This window comes from Desmodus rotundus, chromosome 10 (assembly GCF_022682495.2).
Source record: "Desmodus rotundus isolate HL8 chromosome 10, HLdesRot8A.1, whole genome shotgun sequence".
In the NCBI taxonomy this organism is placed as follows: Eukaryota; Metazoa; Chordata; class Mammalia; order Chiroptera; family Phyllostomidae; genus Desmodus; species Desmodus rotundus.
Genome location: NC_071396.1, coordinates 38,338,492 through 38,349,998, shown reverse-complemented (window position 1 = coordinate 38,349,998; position 11,507 = coordinate 38,338,492). Strand labels below are relative to the sequence as shown.

At 59.2% G+C, this 11,507-nt stretch overlaps 1 protein-coding gene across 2 annotated transcripts; it reads right to left on the bottom strand.

Moving 5' to 3' along the window:
• Positions 1–165: 165 nt before the first annotated feature.
• Positions 166–11,326, bottom strand: CIB2 (calcium and integrin binding family member 2). 2 transcript variants are annotated; one of them, XM_045196459.3, is made up of 8 exons: positions 11,269–11,326; positions 10,975–11,060; positions 9,451–9,575; positions 6,952–6,986; positions 4,624–4,735; positions 2,914–3,061; positions 667–862; positions 166–315 (listed from the first exon to the last, which is right to left on the bottom strand). In XM_045196459.3, exons 3-8 carry the CDS (start codon positions 9,499–9,501, stop codon positions 294–296), a joined length of 564 nt encoding a protein of 187 aa, XP_045052394.1. In that variant the 5' UTR covers positions 9,502–9,575; positions 10,975–11,060; positions 11,269–11,326; the 3' UTR covers positions 166–293. The 2 variants fall into 2 exon arrangements, with proteins under 2 accessions (XP_045052394.1, XP_024417556.1); XM_024561788.4 differs by lacking the exons at positions 10,975–11,060; positions 11,269–11,326 and having other exon boundaries at positions 9,451–9,749.
• Between the last annotated feature and the right edge of the window lie 181 nt (positions 11,327–11,507).

Below are 11,507 nucleotides of genomic sequence, written 5' to 3'. Positions count from 1 at the left end.
GGGGACGTTTCTCAGGAGGGAAAACTGGGTGCAGGGGAGGTCAGGGGACCGAGGGAAGGCCTGTAAGGGGCTATGTGTCCTGGGGCAGAACCCCAGGGGGGCCTGGGAAGGGCCAAGCTCCTCACATTCCCCCTTCCCTGGTTAAGGATTTTTTTGCTCAAAGGGCCAAGAAATTGTTCGTGGGTGTAAACCCTGGAGGCTGAAGCTCCCATCCTGGGAGCTTGGAGGTCACAGCTGTGTAGACAGCAGAGGAGGACGGTGGGCTTCGGGGCCCCGTGACCTCGGCCAGGTCCTCAGATCCGAATGTGGAAGGTGCTGGAAAGAGAGAATGGGCAAGAGTGGCTTAGGGAGGATGCAGGGCCCGTGGTCAGCGATGCTGAGGGAAGGACAGCCTACAGGCCCGTCTGTGCCCTGGGATCCACCCCCAGAATCACCACCGGTTGCCCGCTGTTCACTCTTCACCTGAGGGCTGGCCCTGCTGGGGATGGGGGTTGGGGGGGCCTCCCAGTCACCCCCTGCAGGAGCTGGGCTGGGATGGGACCTCCCGCCTCCCCGGCCGCATGGCCTGGGACCCCACACCGCTCTGAGTGGAGACAGGGCCTCAGCCCCGGGGGGCCCAGGAGGCCGGGTGCTGGCTGCAGCCCCCCACGCAGCCCTGGGCAGCACCTGAGGAAGTCGGGGGCCTTGGCGATCATGTCCTCGAAGTCGGAGAAGCCCAGCTTGCCATCGCCATCCAGGTCGGCCTCCTCGATGACCTTTTCGCACACGAGCACCACCTCGTCCTCCTCCAGCTCCGACTTGGTAAGCCGGGCAAGCGTCATCTCCAGGTCCTCCTTGCAGATGAAGTTGTCGGTGTTGAAGTCTGTGCGTGAGGTGGGGACACTCAGACCGGGCCTGGTCATGATGTGTCCCCACCCGCCCCTCCCTCCACACGCATGCTGGGGACCCTGGACTCTTGTCCCCAGCTGGGCACTACCAAGGGGGTCGCCCACAAGGCAGCTCACCACGCCACACTCAACCCTCGCAGCCCCGTAAAAACGCACCATGACCGAGACGCATCAAGCACCCACATCTGAGGCTTCCTGGGAACTTGGGTTCTCACTCCGCAGTGACCCCGTGGTCCTTGTAAAGCTCAGGAACCCCAGGCCCAGAGAAGCTGAGTGCCTGAATCCAGGTCAGAGGGCTGCTTATGCCACATATCCTCAACAGCACCCTGTTGCCCCGGGACTCTGTATCGCTGGTCAGGATACACAGGCACCCCGCAGAGAGAGCCCGTGGCTGGCCGGGGTGCACAGCGCGGGCAACAGACCCGCCACCACATCCTCCGCGCCTTTCTGACCGCTTCCCTGCCCGACAACTGGCTCCTCACATGGGCGCTGCTTCTGCTTGGGGGGACCTTCACACCCATCAGCCCAGCTGCTTGGCCTTCACACTGCGGCTCCAACTTCACCTCCTGGCCGGGGCTGCTGCCTCCACACAAGGGCTCCCCCCAGGCAGCTCCCCGCCGCCATGCAAACCCTGACACCACGCGGGTGACAAAGGGCTTAGCTGCCTCCGTGAGCGCGGCGGGCACTAGCTCCCTGAGTTTGCACAGCAAAGCGACCCAGTACACGCAGTGAGAACCCCGCAACACAGAGGAAGAAACGGAGGCATGGGAAGGACAAGTGACCTGCCTGAGGTCACATCCCTGGCGGTCAGTGTTGCATCTCCGAGCCCAGGCCCCCGACAGCTGCCCACCCTGCCCAGCTCCGCCCTGGCCTGTGCTGGCTGACGGGCAGGGGAGAGGGGGATACTGGGGTCCAGGAGGGCGCGACCCTTGCTGGAGAGTGGGCCCCATCTTCCCAGGGCCACCCCCAGCCCAGGCGAGCAGGGAGCCCCTCTCTGCAGACAGCAGCCCGGCCCAGAAGCAAGGCCACAGGCTTCGGGGTGTGAGGGGTGATGGAAAGAATGCAAGAAGCTCTTTCTGAATCAGCGACCACGGCTGGCAGGCAGGGCAGGCCCTGACTCTGACGTCCAAACACAGGGGGGCACAGACACATCTAGACCCAAGTCCTCTAAATAAACACGAAACTCTCTGTGAAAAACAGTCTGAGGGGCCCCAGCGCCTGGCTGATCAAAGTCCCTGGGGACAGGATGTCTGTCTGAGGCCCTCTGGTCCAGGACAGGTCTCAGCTCCTCCCTGGGCCTCGGGTCCCTGTCTGAGGACTGGACGCCAGTCTGGGCGGGACATCTCCCAAGACTGTGGGAGAGCTAGGGCTTTGCGGTGGCCAGCGCCCTCTGGTGGTGGGTTGGACAGCAAATCAAGGGCAGGGCTGGCAGGAAAAAAGGCAGCTCACTTCCGACAGCCTGGGAGCCCCACCACTTGGTCCAGGCCTCCTCTCCAGCCCCGGCCTCAGCTGATGTCTTGAGACCCTTCTAGAACACAGAGCTGCCCTGCCCCACCTGAAACCTCAGTGGCCCCTGGAGGCCTGGGCACCAGGCCCAACCTCCTTGACTGGACCCCACAGCCCCACCCTACGGGGCATGGCATCCCCCCAACAGGGTCCCACCTCCTCGCCGGGCCCTGCACATTCTGTGTACTGAGTCCTCGCGGGCTGCTCCCTGTGCCCGGCGCTCGCTACCTCCCCCCCGTCCTCCCATGCCCCACTGAAACCTCACTACACGTGCCCTCTCCTCCCCACAGATGGGGGGAGTGTCCCCCCTTTGCTTGCAGGGCCCTGTGAGGTCTCTTGTGCACTGACTGTCAGCGCTGGCCACCTGCTGGGCAGCTATTCTTCTAAGTCTTCCTGGTGTCCCCAGCATCCCCCGGGATGGCAGCCAGCAGGAACCGGATGGCCTGCTGACCTGAGTGCCGACCCCCACCGCACAGGGGCACAGGCCCCCAGCATCGGCTCCCCCGCAGGCCCTCCTTACCATAGATCTTGAAGGCGTAGTTGGCCTTGAGGTCTCGGGGAGCCGACTCGCAGAGCACGGAAAACATGTCCACAAAGTCGTCGAAGGTGAGGTTCCCCTCGCCGTCCTCGGAGAAGGCCTCCACTATCCTTTCCTTGAATGGATTCTCCTGGAGACAGAACCACAACGGTCTCCCGGGGCGGGTCAGCTGGGAGGACCCCAGGGCCAGACAGCTTACGGCCTATGCGACCCAATCCCCCAGGCCTCAGTTTCTCCATCTGTAAGATGGGAACGGCCTTTGCACCCACGTGACTGGGCTGTGGGAGGACTGAGGAGTTACAGCGTGGAAGGTAGCAGGCCAGCACCTGCAAGACCGCAGCGGCATGTCAGGTCCTGTTGTGTCACTGAGGTGAGCGCAGAGAACTTGGCAGAGCCGGGGCATGCTCACTGGAGGGTGAGCTCCGGCGAGGCAGGGGCAGGGGTCAGGCCCAATGCCCAGGGGAGGCCACGGGGGCAGCCTCCGCCTTGATGTGTGGAAGGGGAGGGTGTCCCCAAGCACAGGCAGCCCTCAGCTCAGGCCAGGCCAGGCCAGCGTAGGGGAGGCAGAAGTGGGACCTCCAAAGGTCTGGATAACTGGACGGGACAAGCAGCAAGAGTCAGAGAGTGCGCAGACCCCAGGCCAGCCATCGCTTAGCTCCCGGATTCTCCCAGACCAGCCCCGAGGCTGCCAACTCCCTCCTCACCCCAGATCACTCAGGGACACCTCTCCTGGAGGCTCAGGGACAACCGTGTGGCTCCCACCCGAGTGCCCGTGGGCCTGGGCTCAATCCCCTCTGCGGGCCAGGCTGAGCGACCGCGCAGGGCCGAGACTGGCCTCACTGTCCCTCAGGACGGAGGTCACAGCTGGGGCACAGGCCACAGTGGATACCATGCAGTGACCCCTGAGTCACACATCCGAGGCCTGGCGAGGGCCTCTTTGCAAAGTCCCACACCACAGCTTTTTGTGCCCGAAAAGCTTCTTTGCTGGCAGAGGGCACCTCACGTGCATTATGGGTGAGGAACTCACGAATGACAACTTTATGTCAAATACAGATGTGGTCGAGGACCAGAGGTATCAGCCCCACCTGGGAGCTTTGTAGAAAAACACGGCCTTGGGTCCCCAGACGCCCCAAGTGCGAGTGGGCATTTTGACAAGATCCCTAGGGGAAGTCCTTGCAAGTGAAATCCGGAAGTGATGCCAAGGATGACCCAGCCGTGAGAAGCCATAGCCAGACAAGGCAGGAGAGGAAAACTGTCTAAAAGCCGAGGAAGGGCTGCAAAAGACAGCACACTGGCCATTTAACAAGGGGGCAAGCAGCCCTGGTTGGTGTGGCTCAGTGGGTTGAGTGCAGGCCTCCAAACCAAAGGGTCATTGGTTCAATTCCCAGTCAGGGCATATGTCTGGGTTGCAGGCCAGGCCCACAGTAGGGGGCGCGCAAGAGGCAACCACACTTTGATGCTTCTCTCCGTCTCTCTCTCTCCCTTCCCCTCTCTCCCAAAATAAACAAATAAGAGGCAAGCAGGTGGGTGCAAGCCCGGAGCCCTGAAGTCTATGGGTAGCACAGGTCTCAGCAGCCGGCCAGAGCCCCACATGTAGCTCATTTATTCACCATGAAGTGAGGAAACTGAGGCACAGAGAGGGTCAGGGCACGCTCAGGGCCCCACAGCCACGACGGGCGGCCCCTCACCTACCCGGAGCTCCGGCATCTGGATGATGAGGCTCATGGGCACGTGGACGATGGGGCTCTTCCTGTAGTCCATGGGGACGAGGTTGGGGGCCAGCTCGTAGAACCGGGCGTGGAGCCTGTGAGAGGAGCAGAAGAAGCCCTGCAGGGTGGTGATCCCACGCCCAGGCCGATGCGCCTGCCAGCTCGCTGCCACCGGGGGGCAGGCTGCTTCATCACCGCTGGAGGGTGACTTAGCGGTAGAAATCAAAAGCTGTAATAATCTGTATACCTTCTGACCCGGAAGTCTCTGTTAAACATTTATGCCAGGAAATAACCCCAGAGGTGAGGGCTGTATGTCTCGAAAACCGAAATGCCCGACTAAATGCATTAGGGAGGTGACCCTGGCTGGTGTGGCTCAGTGGATTGAGCGCGAGCCTGCAAACCAAAGGGTTGCCTGTTCGATTCCCAGTCAACGTGCCTGGGTTGCTGGCCAGGTTCCCAGTAGGGGGCGCGCAAGAGGCAACCACACATTGATGTTCCTCTCTTCTCCTCTGTTAATAAATAAAATCTTAAAAATAATAAATACATAAATGCATTATGGAGGTGGTGAGATCACTTTTTTCTTATCTATTTTTACCATTTGCCTAAGGAAAAGCAACTTTAAAGAAATGACTACACAACGCGATCCAAATGTTCGATAAATATGCACGAAGGGAAGACACTGGCCGAGCGAGGTGCCCAGAGGTTCAATATACCGAGAGGTTAGCAGTCATGACTTCGAGGGTGGGGCGGGGAGACTGGAGGCCATTTTTTGTCCTCTCTCGACTGCTGTTATTTTCTAATTTTTCTATGGTCATGCATCACATGTGGAATAAAAAAATTAAGAGTAATTAAAATGAACGATACGAAGAAACCCATAGGCAAAGACCAGGGCGACTTGCTGGGTGCGCCTCTCTCCGGGCCGAAGGGACAAGGACTCGGCCCACTTACTATGGAGGAGTTGGGGTGCTGAGTGAACGTGGCTGAATGGGGGGCTGCCCACCCGAGGTCAGCGTGGAGGTGGAAGGGCTGTGCCCCAGGGAGCCACCGGACCCAGATGGGGGCAGGGTGGGGGCGGAGGGGAGAGGCCCCCGATGGTTATCTGCGATTCTGACTCAGTATCCCTGAGCTGGGCCCCACGCTGCCAAGAAGAACCTATAGCTCACCTTTCCTCCTCGCCATCTGGTTGGTGCTTGGGGTGCAGCTCACCCAGAAACCCACCTGGATGGGGGTGGAGGGAGGCGGGGCGGGGGCAGCACTCAGAGGCCCCTGGAAGCAGGGCCTGGGTCAAACCCCCACCCTGGTGTGCTCTGGGGGCAGGATAATGATCTCCATTTGATAGAAGGACCTGAGGCTCAGCGAGGCTCAGATGTCACCGGAGGCTACCTCAGACCTGGGAGGTGGCAGCAGAGCCCAGGTGTGCTGATGCCGAGGTAGGGTGGGGAGGGGCTTGCTACTCATCCAGCCTTCCGAGGTGGCGGAAGTGGGGTGGTGGGGTGTCCCTGCCCACCAAGGGGGCAGGGAGGAAGAATGGCCTGTCCTAGCCGAGTGGTTGGGGCAGGGACCCCCACAGCCCTCAGGGGAAGCTGCCACCGGCTCCTGCCCCAGCCCGGTGGACCTACAGGGAAAGTGATCCCGAGCCCTGGAGGCTTTTAGTGACACCTGATAGCCCAGGCAGGGGGCCGGGTTTCCTGGTGTTCTGTGTGCCTGCTCACCGTCTGTCTGCTCTCCTGGCGCCCTGAGACTGCCACCCACTTCACCTCTCTGTCTAGGCCCAGCCCTCCAGCCCCTGAAGAAAGGGGGTAGCCTGGGAAGGGAAGACACGCTTAGTGGACAGCCAAGGGTGGTGGATGCATTGCAGAACTTTCAGGCTCCCAGGGCTCAAAGGTCATCAGAGCCAGAGCCGGAGGGCCGTGAGGGGCCCTGCTCTGACCAACAGGGACCTCTCATCTGAGAGGCCCCAGGATGCAGGAAATTAGCAAGGGGCCAGGAGTCTGAGGCCATGTCTTTAGTCCCTAGCTATGTGACAATGGCTGCACCGGGGATAAAATTGGACCGTCCCACTGCAACGTGGCAGTGAAGGTTACATGAAAATGTGCCTGAGACCACCCACCACAGAGGCAGGCACACGACCAGCAGATGTTCCATTCCTGGCAGAGAAATCTGGGTCCAGGAGAGGTGGGAGGTTCCTGCACTTGGCTCCTGACAGAGGGGACGCTCTTCCTCTGCTCAGCCAGTGCAGCCGGCCCGCTGGGGTCCCGGGCCCCTCCCCGCCTGTCCCCACTCAGAGGGGAGACCAGAGCCGCGCACTTACTTGAGGATGTCATTCTTGTTGAAGAACGTGCAGTCCTGTAGAGAGAGCATGCACAGTCGGTTGAGCAGTCCCAACTCCTCCTTCCTCAGACCCCCCACGGGCGGCCCTGGACAGTGCTGGGGCGGCAAACTCACAACCACCCAGCCCACTGGGGATAGCAGTCTCGTGGGTACAGAACCCACCTGAAACTCTGGACCGGGCCCAGGGGACTAGGTGCCAGGACAAGGGCTGTGAGGGAGAGCATTTAAGGGGTGGGAGGGGCAGTCAGTCCCTGGGAGACAGCCTCCACCACAGCGCAGCCCCAGAGAAGGGAACCTCGTGCTCGTGCTCGGAGACAGAGTCCCAGGCACCTTCCTGGCAGCAAAGCCACAGGAATCAACAAGGTCACATCGGGAAAGCAGTGGAGAGGCTGGCGGGGGGCGGGGGAGAAGATGGTGGCAGCGAGTGACTGGAGGCATTGGGACAGGGGAGGGACATCAGCCATTTTCAAAGCCACTCGGGTGCAGCCCAAGTTGAGGACTACACCACAGGGTCCATGGGGGCGGAAGGGCTGTGCCCCAGGGAGCAAGTGGACCCAGCTGGGGGGCAGGGCGGGTGCGGAGGGGAGAGGTCCCCGATGGTTATCTGTGATTCTGACTCTATCACTGAGAGCCCCCTGGGCTCTCAGGGGCCTGGTCCCGGGGCACTCTGACTATGCAATGCCCCGTTGCATCCTCCTTGCTAGCTGTGGGGGCAGCGCTGATTCCCTGGGTAGAGATGGGAGCTCAGCAAACTGCAACTCTTTCTCCTTGGAAAAAGCTGTGTGATAGTGGTGATGCTTAACAGAACGTGTCTCCTGAAAGAAAGAAAGGAGGGGGGGAAGGGCGAGAAAGGATGGGGTGGGGTGAGAAAAGCAAGGGGTTGTGGCAGAAGGTGTGGGTGGCTGGAGGGGGCAGAAAGGGGGCAACAGCGCAGTTAGACCTTCAGTCTATGAGACTGAAGAGGCCTGGCTGGGCCCTGGCAGTGGAGACAGGAGGGATCCCCAGGGAGGCTGAGTTACAGGACGCAGACTTCACTGATCAGCTGGAGGAGCAGCCTGGGGTCTGGGGAAGGCAGCCAGCAATGCTCTGGAGCTTGAGGGGTCTGGGGGATGGATCTGCAAGGCAGAGAAGTGGTCTGGGAAGAACCCTGAACCTTAGGGATCCCTGGCAGCTGGGAAGGGAGGACACAAAAACCTGCAGATCACTTGGGGAGCAGCTGTAAGTCAGGGTTGTCCACAACCCCCTGGCTGGCCCGGTGCAGTCTGAGTGTCAGAGGGGGGGACGTGTGAGGCTCTCAAGTTTCACGGCTCTCATTTCTCCCATCCCAGCAGCTGGCAGGGTCCAGCCAGGCTCTGGCAAAGGATCAGTACCCAACACAGGGGCTGGTTGCCAAGGGTAACCCCACGTCAGGCTGGTCTGAGAAGGAACCCAGGCCCCTTCCCCCACGGGGCTACTCTTCACTCCTCAGCCTGGTCTACCTGCTGACCTGTGCTCACCTCTAGGCATTTACTCAAGCTGTGCCCTCCACCTGGAACGCCTCCTGCCAGCCCTGCTGGGCCTGCTGCAGGGCTGCCTTATTTCTGAACCTTCCAGCAAAGCAAAAGCCCCCTTCCCTACAGGTCTCCCACTCTCACTAGCTCCCTCCCCTGGCACACACTTCCAGTCGCACTGGAGGCGACTGTCTCTCCTGATGACAAAGGACACACACAGCCCCACCACCCAACAAAGAGTGAGCCCCATTCATGATTCAGATTTCCCCGTGAGCCCCACAGCAGGGTCCTGAATGGGTTTCTTTACCCATCTGTAAAATGGGGCCAATAATCCACCAGCCTGGGATTGAAGGAGCTGACCATAAGTAAATGCAGAAGTACAGTGCCTGGTACACAGAAGGTGCTGCAGGAATGTGTGGGTCTCCATCCCTGTCCCATGGGGAGCTGGGAAGTCTGTTATTCACACTAGAGTGCCCAGGAAGGGGGGCCTTCATTTTAGGGCTGCCCATAGCAAAGGACCCACATTCGTAGGAACGGGGCTCTGAAGGGTGAGAGCCACGCGGAGGGGCAGGCACCCAGGAGCATGGGCGTCATCTACAGCACGGTCTCCCGTCTGGGAGCCCCTGGCTCCTGAGGAAGGGTCCAGGGGGTATGCAGAGCGCTCAGTGGGGGGTGCGGGGGAGAGTGACCACGTAAGTAAGGCTGGTACCGTCTCGCCTCCTTGCTCCATTATTTCCATGCTGGGCCAGAGGAAGACTCCCCAGGATAAACAAGACACCTCCACTTACAGCCGCCTTTGGGGGCTGAAGTACCTGACTTCCAACACAGGTAGGATACAGCTCGGCTGTGCTTTCCAGAGGCTCGCTGTCCCGGTGAGGCTCGGAGGAGTCACGGCCCACCCAAGGTCATGCTCGGAGTGAAGGCAGAGGCCAGGAGTGACCCGGGAAACCGGCAGCGATGGGAAGACGCGAGCAGGGGCGCGGACTCACCTGGTAGTTGTCCAGCTGCTCGTCAGTAAAGATGGTCTGCTTGTTCCCCATGATGCGCGTGGCCGGCCGGACGCCACCTCCCACAGCGCACGCCGAGCCCCGCGCGCATCCTGCCGCGCAGTCCACTGGAGGGGTGTAGTCGGGGAGTGGCGTGGTCTGAGAGTGGGGCCGGAGCCTAGCTGTGGGGCGTGGCTTGAGGGCAGAGGCGGGGCATGGTCCCAGAGAGGGGCAGGCCTGAGCAGTGGGGCGTGGCAGAAGAAAGATGCGGGTCCCTGGCTGCAGCGTGCTACGGGCTGCCGCTGCGCTACGGCTCTGCTACAGCCCGCTGGGAGAAACCGCCCCTGCTAGTATGTCCTGTTCCAGCTGGTGAGGGCGTGGCGACGTCCCGGCACTTCCGGCGGCGGAGGTGCAGGCGCGCGGCTGGGGGTCTAATGTAGACTCTTTGGAGAGCTACACCGGGACGAGTTGAGGGGCCTGGCTCCCTTGGCCAAGGGGCGGGGGATCCCAGACCTGTGGGCGCGACCCTCATCAGGCCTTTCTCCGGTCCGTCCCTCGCGGAGTAGGGGTCACTCTGGCTGACTCGTAAGGCAACACTAGCAACAGGGCAGGGCACCTCAGGCCCCTGGGCCTCTTAGATGGGAGAACAAGATTTGCTCGCTTATCTTTGAATCCTTGAACACACACGAGAGACTTGATACGATTTAAAGGACTTACTGTGTGCAGAGGCTGTGACAAAGGTCAGGGCGTTTTCTGGGGCTTTTATGCAAATGCCATCACCTCCAAGTGCCTTTTAGGGGTTCAGCTCACACATGTTATTTCTAACTTTGGGACAGCCAATTCTACAGGCATTATCTCCATCTTACAAACGAGGACACGGGGCTGGAGTAGTGCAGTAACTTGCCCAGGAGCCCATGGTTGGAAAGGGGCAAGAAGTGGTTGGACTCAGAGGCCATGTCCTCATCCTTTGTTTATATTGGATACGTGGGATAAGGGCCTCAGACACGGTAACAGGAACGGTAAAGAAGTTAGTATATGTGACCAAGAATTCAGAGAATGTGGAATTTTAGAGCAGGGACGGCCTTTGTAAGATTCCCCCAATCTGCACTTCCCCTTTCTCCCATGGAGAAATTGAAACTTCTCCAAACCACGCAATCACTTTTATAAAAGTTCTTCTTCCCTGTGAACAGGCCAGTATTCTTTGTTCAGAACCTGCTCTGGCACATTCTCTGACAATTGTTAATCTCTGTTCACTGGAACTTCAGCCTTCCAGGTTGAAAAGCCAGAACTTCCGCAGAAGACTCAGTTTTCAGTTCTGAGGTCCCTCCCCCAACAAGTGAAAAATAGAAGCACCACCCTGACTAGAAAATTCCCCTAAGAAATCCTTTTTGATCGCTATTGCTAGTGCCCTGAATGAGGCTCTTGAATTAGTACAACAATGCTGTGAGGAGTTCCCATGTTACAGATGAGAGGCAAAGTGACTTGCCCAGCACCACCCACCTAGAAACTAGCAAAGCAAGACCCAACCTCTTTCCAAATCACGTGCTCCTGTGGCTCCCAGATGTTGGGTGTGGTTCCCAGAAAGACAGTGTGTGTATTTCTTCACGGGGATCCTGGATGGAGGGAAAGCAGCATTGATTATCTGCTCTGTGCCCATTTACTGGAAATTATTCTACAAATGCCTCTTAAGTCATAGTGTCATAGTCCCAGTTCACAGATGAAGAAATCGTCTCATAGAAGGTAACTTGCCCACGGTCATACAGCTGGTAATCGGTGGGTTTAAATCTGGGCCCTGACTAGCGCAGGGGTACCCGTAGTTACCGCTTCTATAGGCGTTGAGAATACAGTGCACGGGACAAAAATCCTCGCCTCTTGGAATTTTTCCCTGGGGAGGAGACAAAAAGTAACCAAATAAATAAGTGAAATATACATGGTATGTCAGCGAGATAAGTGCTACAGAAAAATAAATCAGTGAAGGGGCATAGACAGTAGGGAGGAAGGGTTGCCATTTAAAATACAGTGGTCAAGAAAGGCTTTATTTATGTTAGCTTCAGGAAAAT

Bases quoted from the DNA above. Each gene is read 5' to 3' on its own strand.
- CIB2 (XM_045196459.3), bottom strand. From the start codon at position 9,501: ATGGGGAACAAGCAGACCATCTTTACTGACGAGCAGCTGGACAACTAC. The intron at 6,987-9,450 runs GTGAGTCCGCGC...CTCTCTCTACAG, and splicing joins AGCAGCTGGACAACTACCAG to GACTGCACGTTCTTCAACAA. The intron at 316-666 runs GTGCTGCCCAGG...CTCTCTTTCCAG, and splicing joins AAGGCCCCCGACTTCCTCAG to CACCTTCCACATTCGGATCT.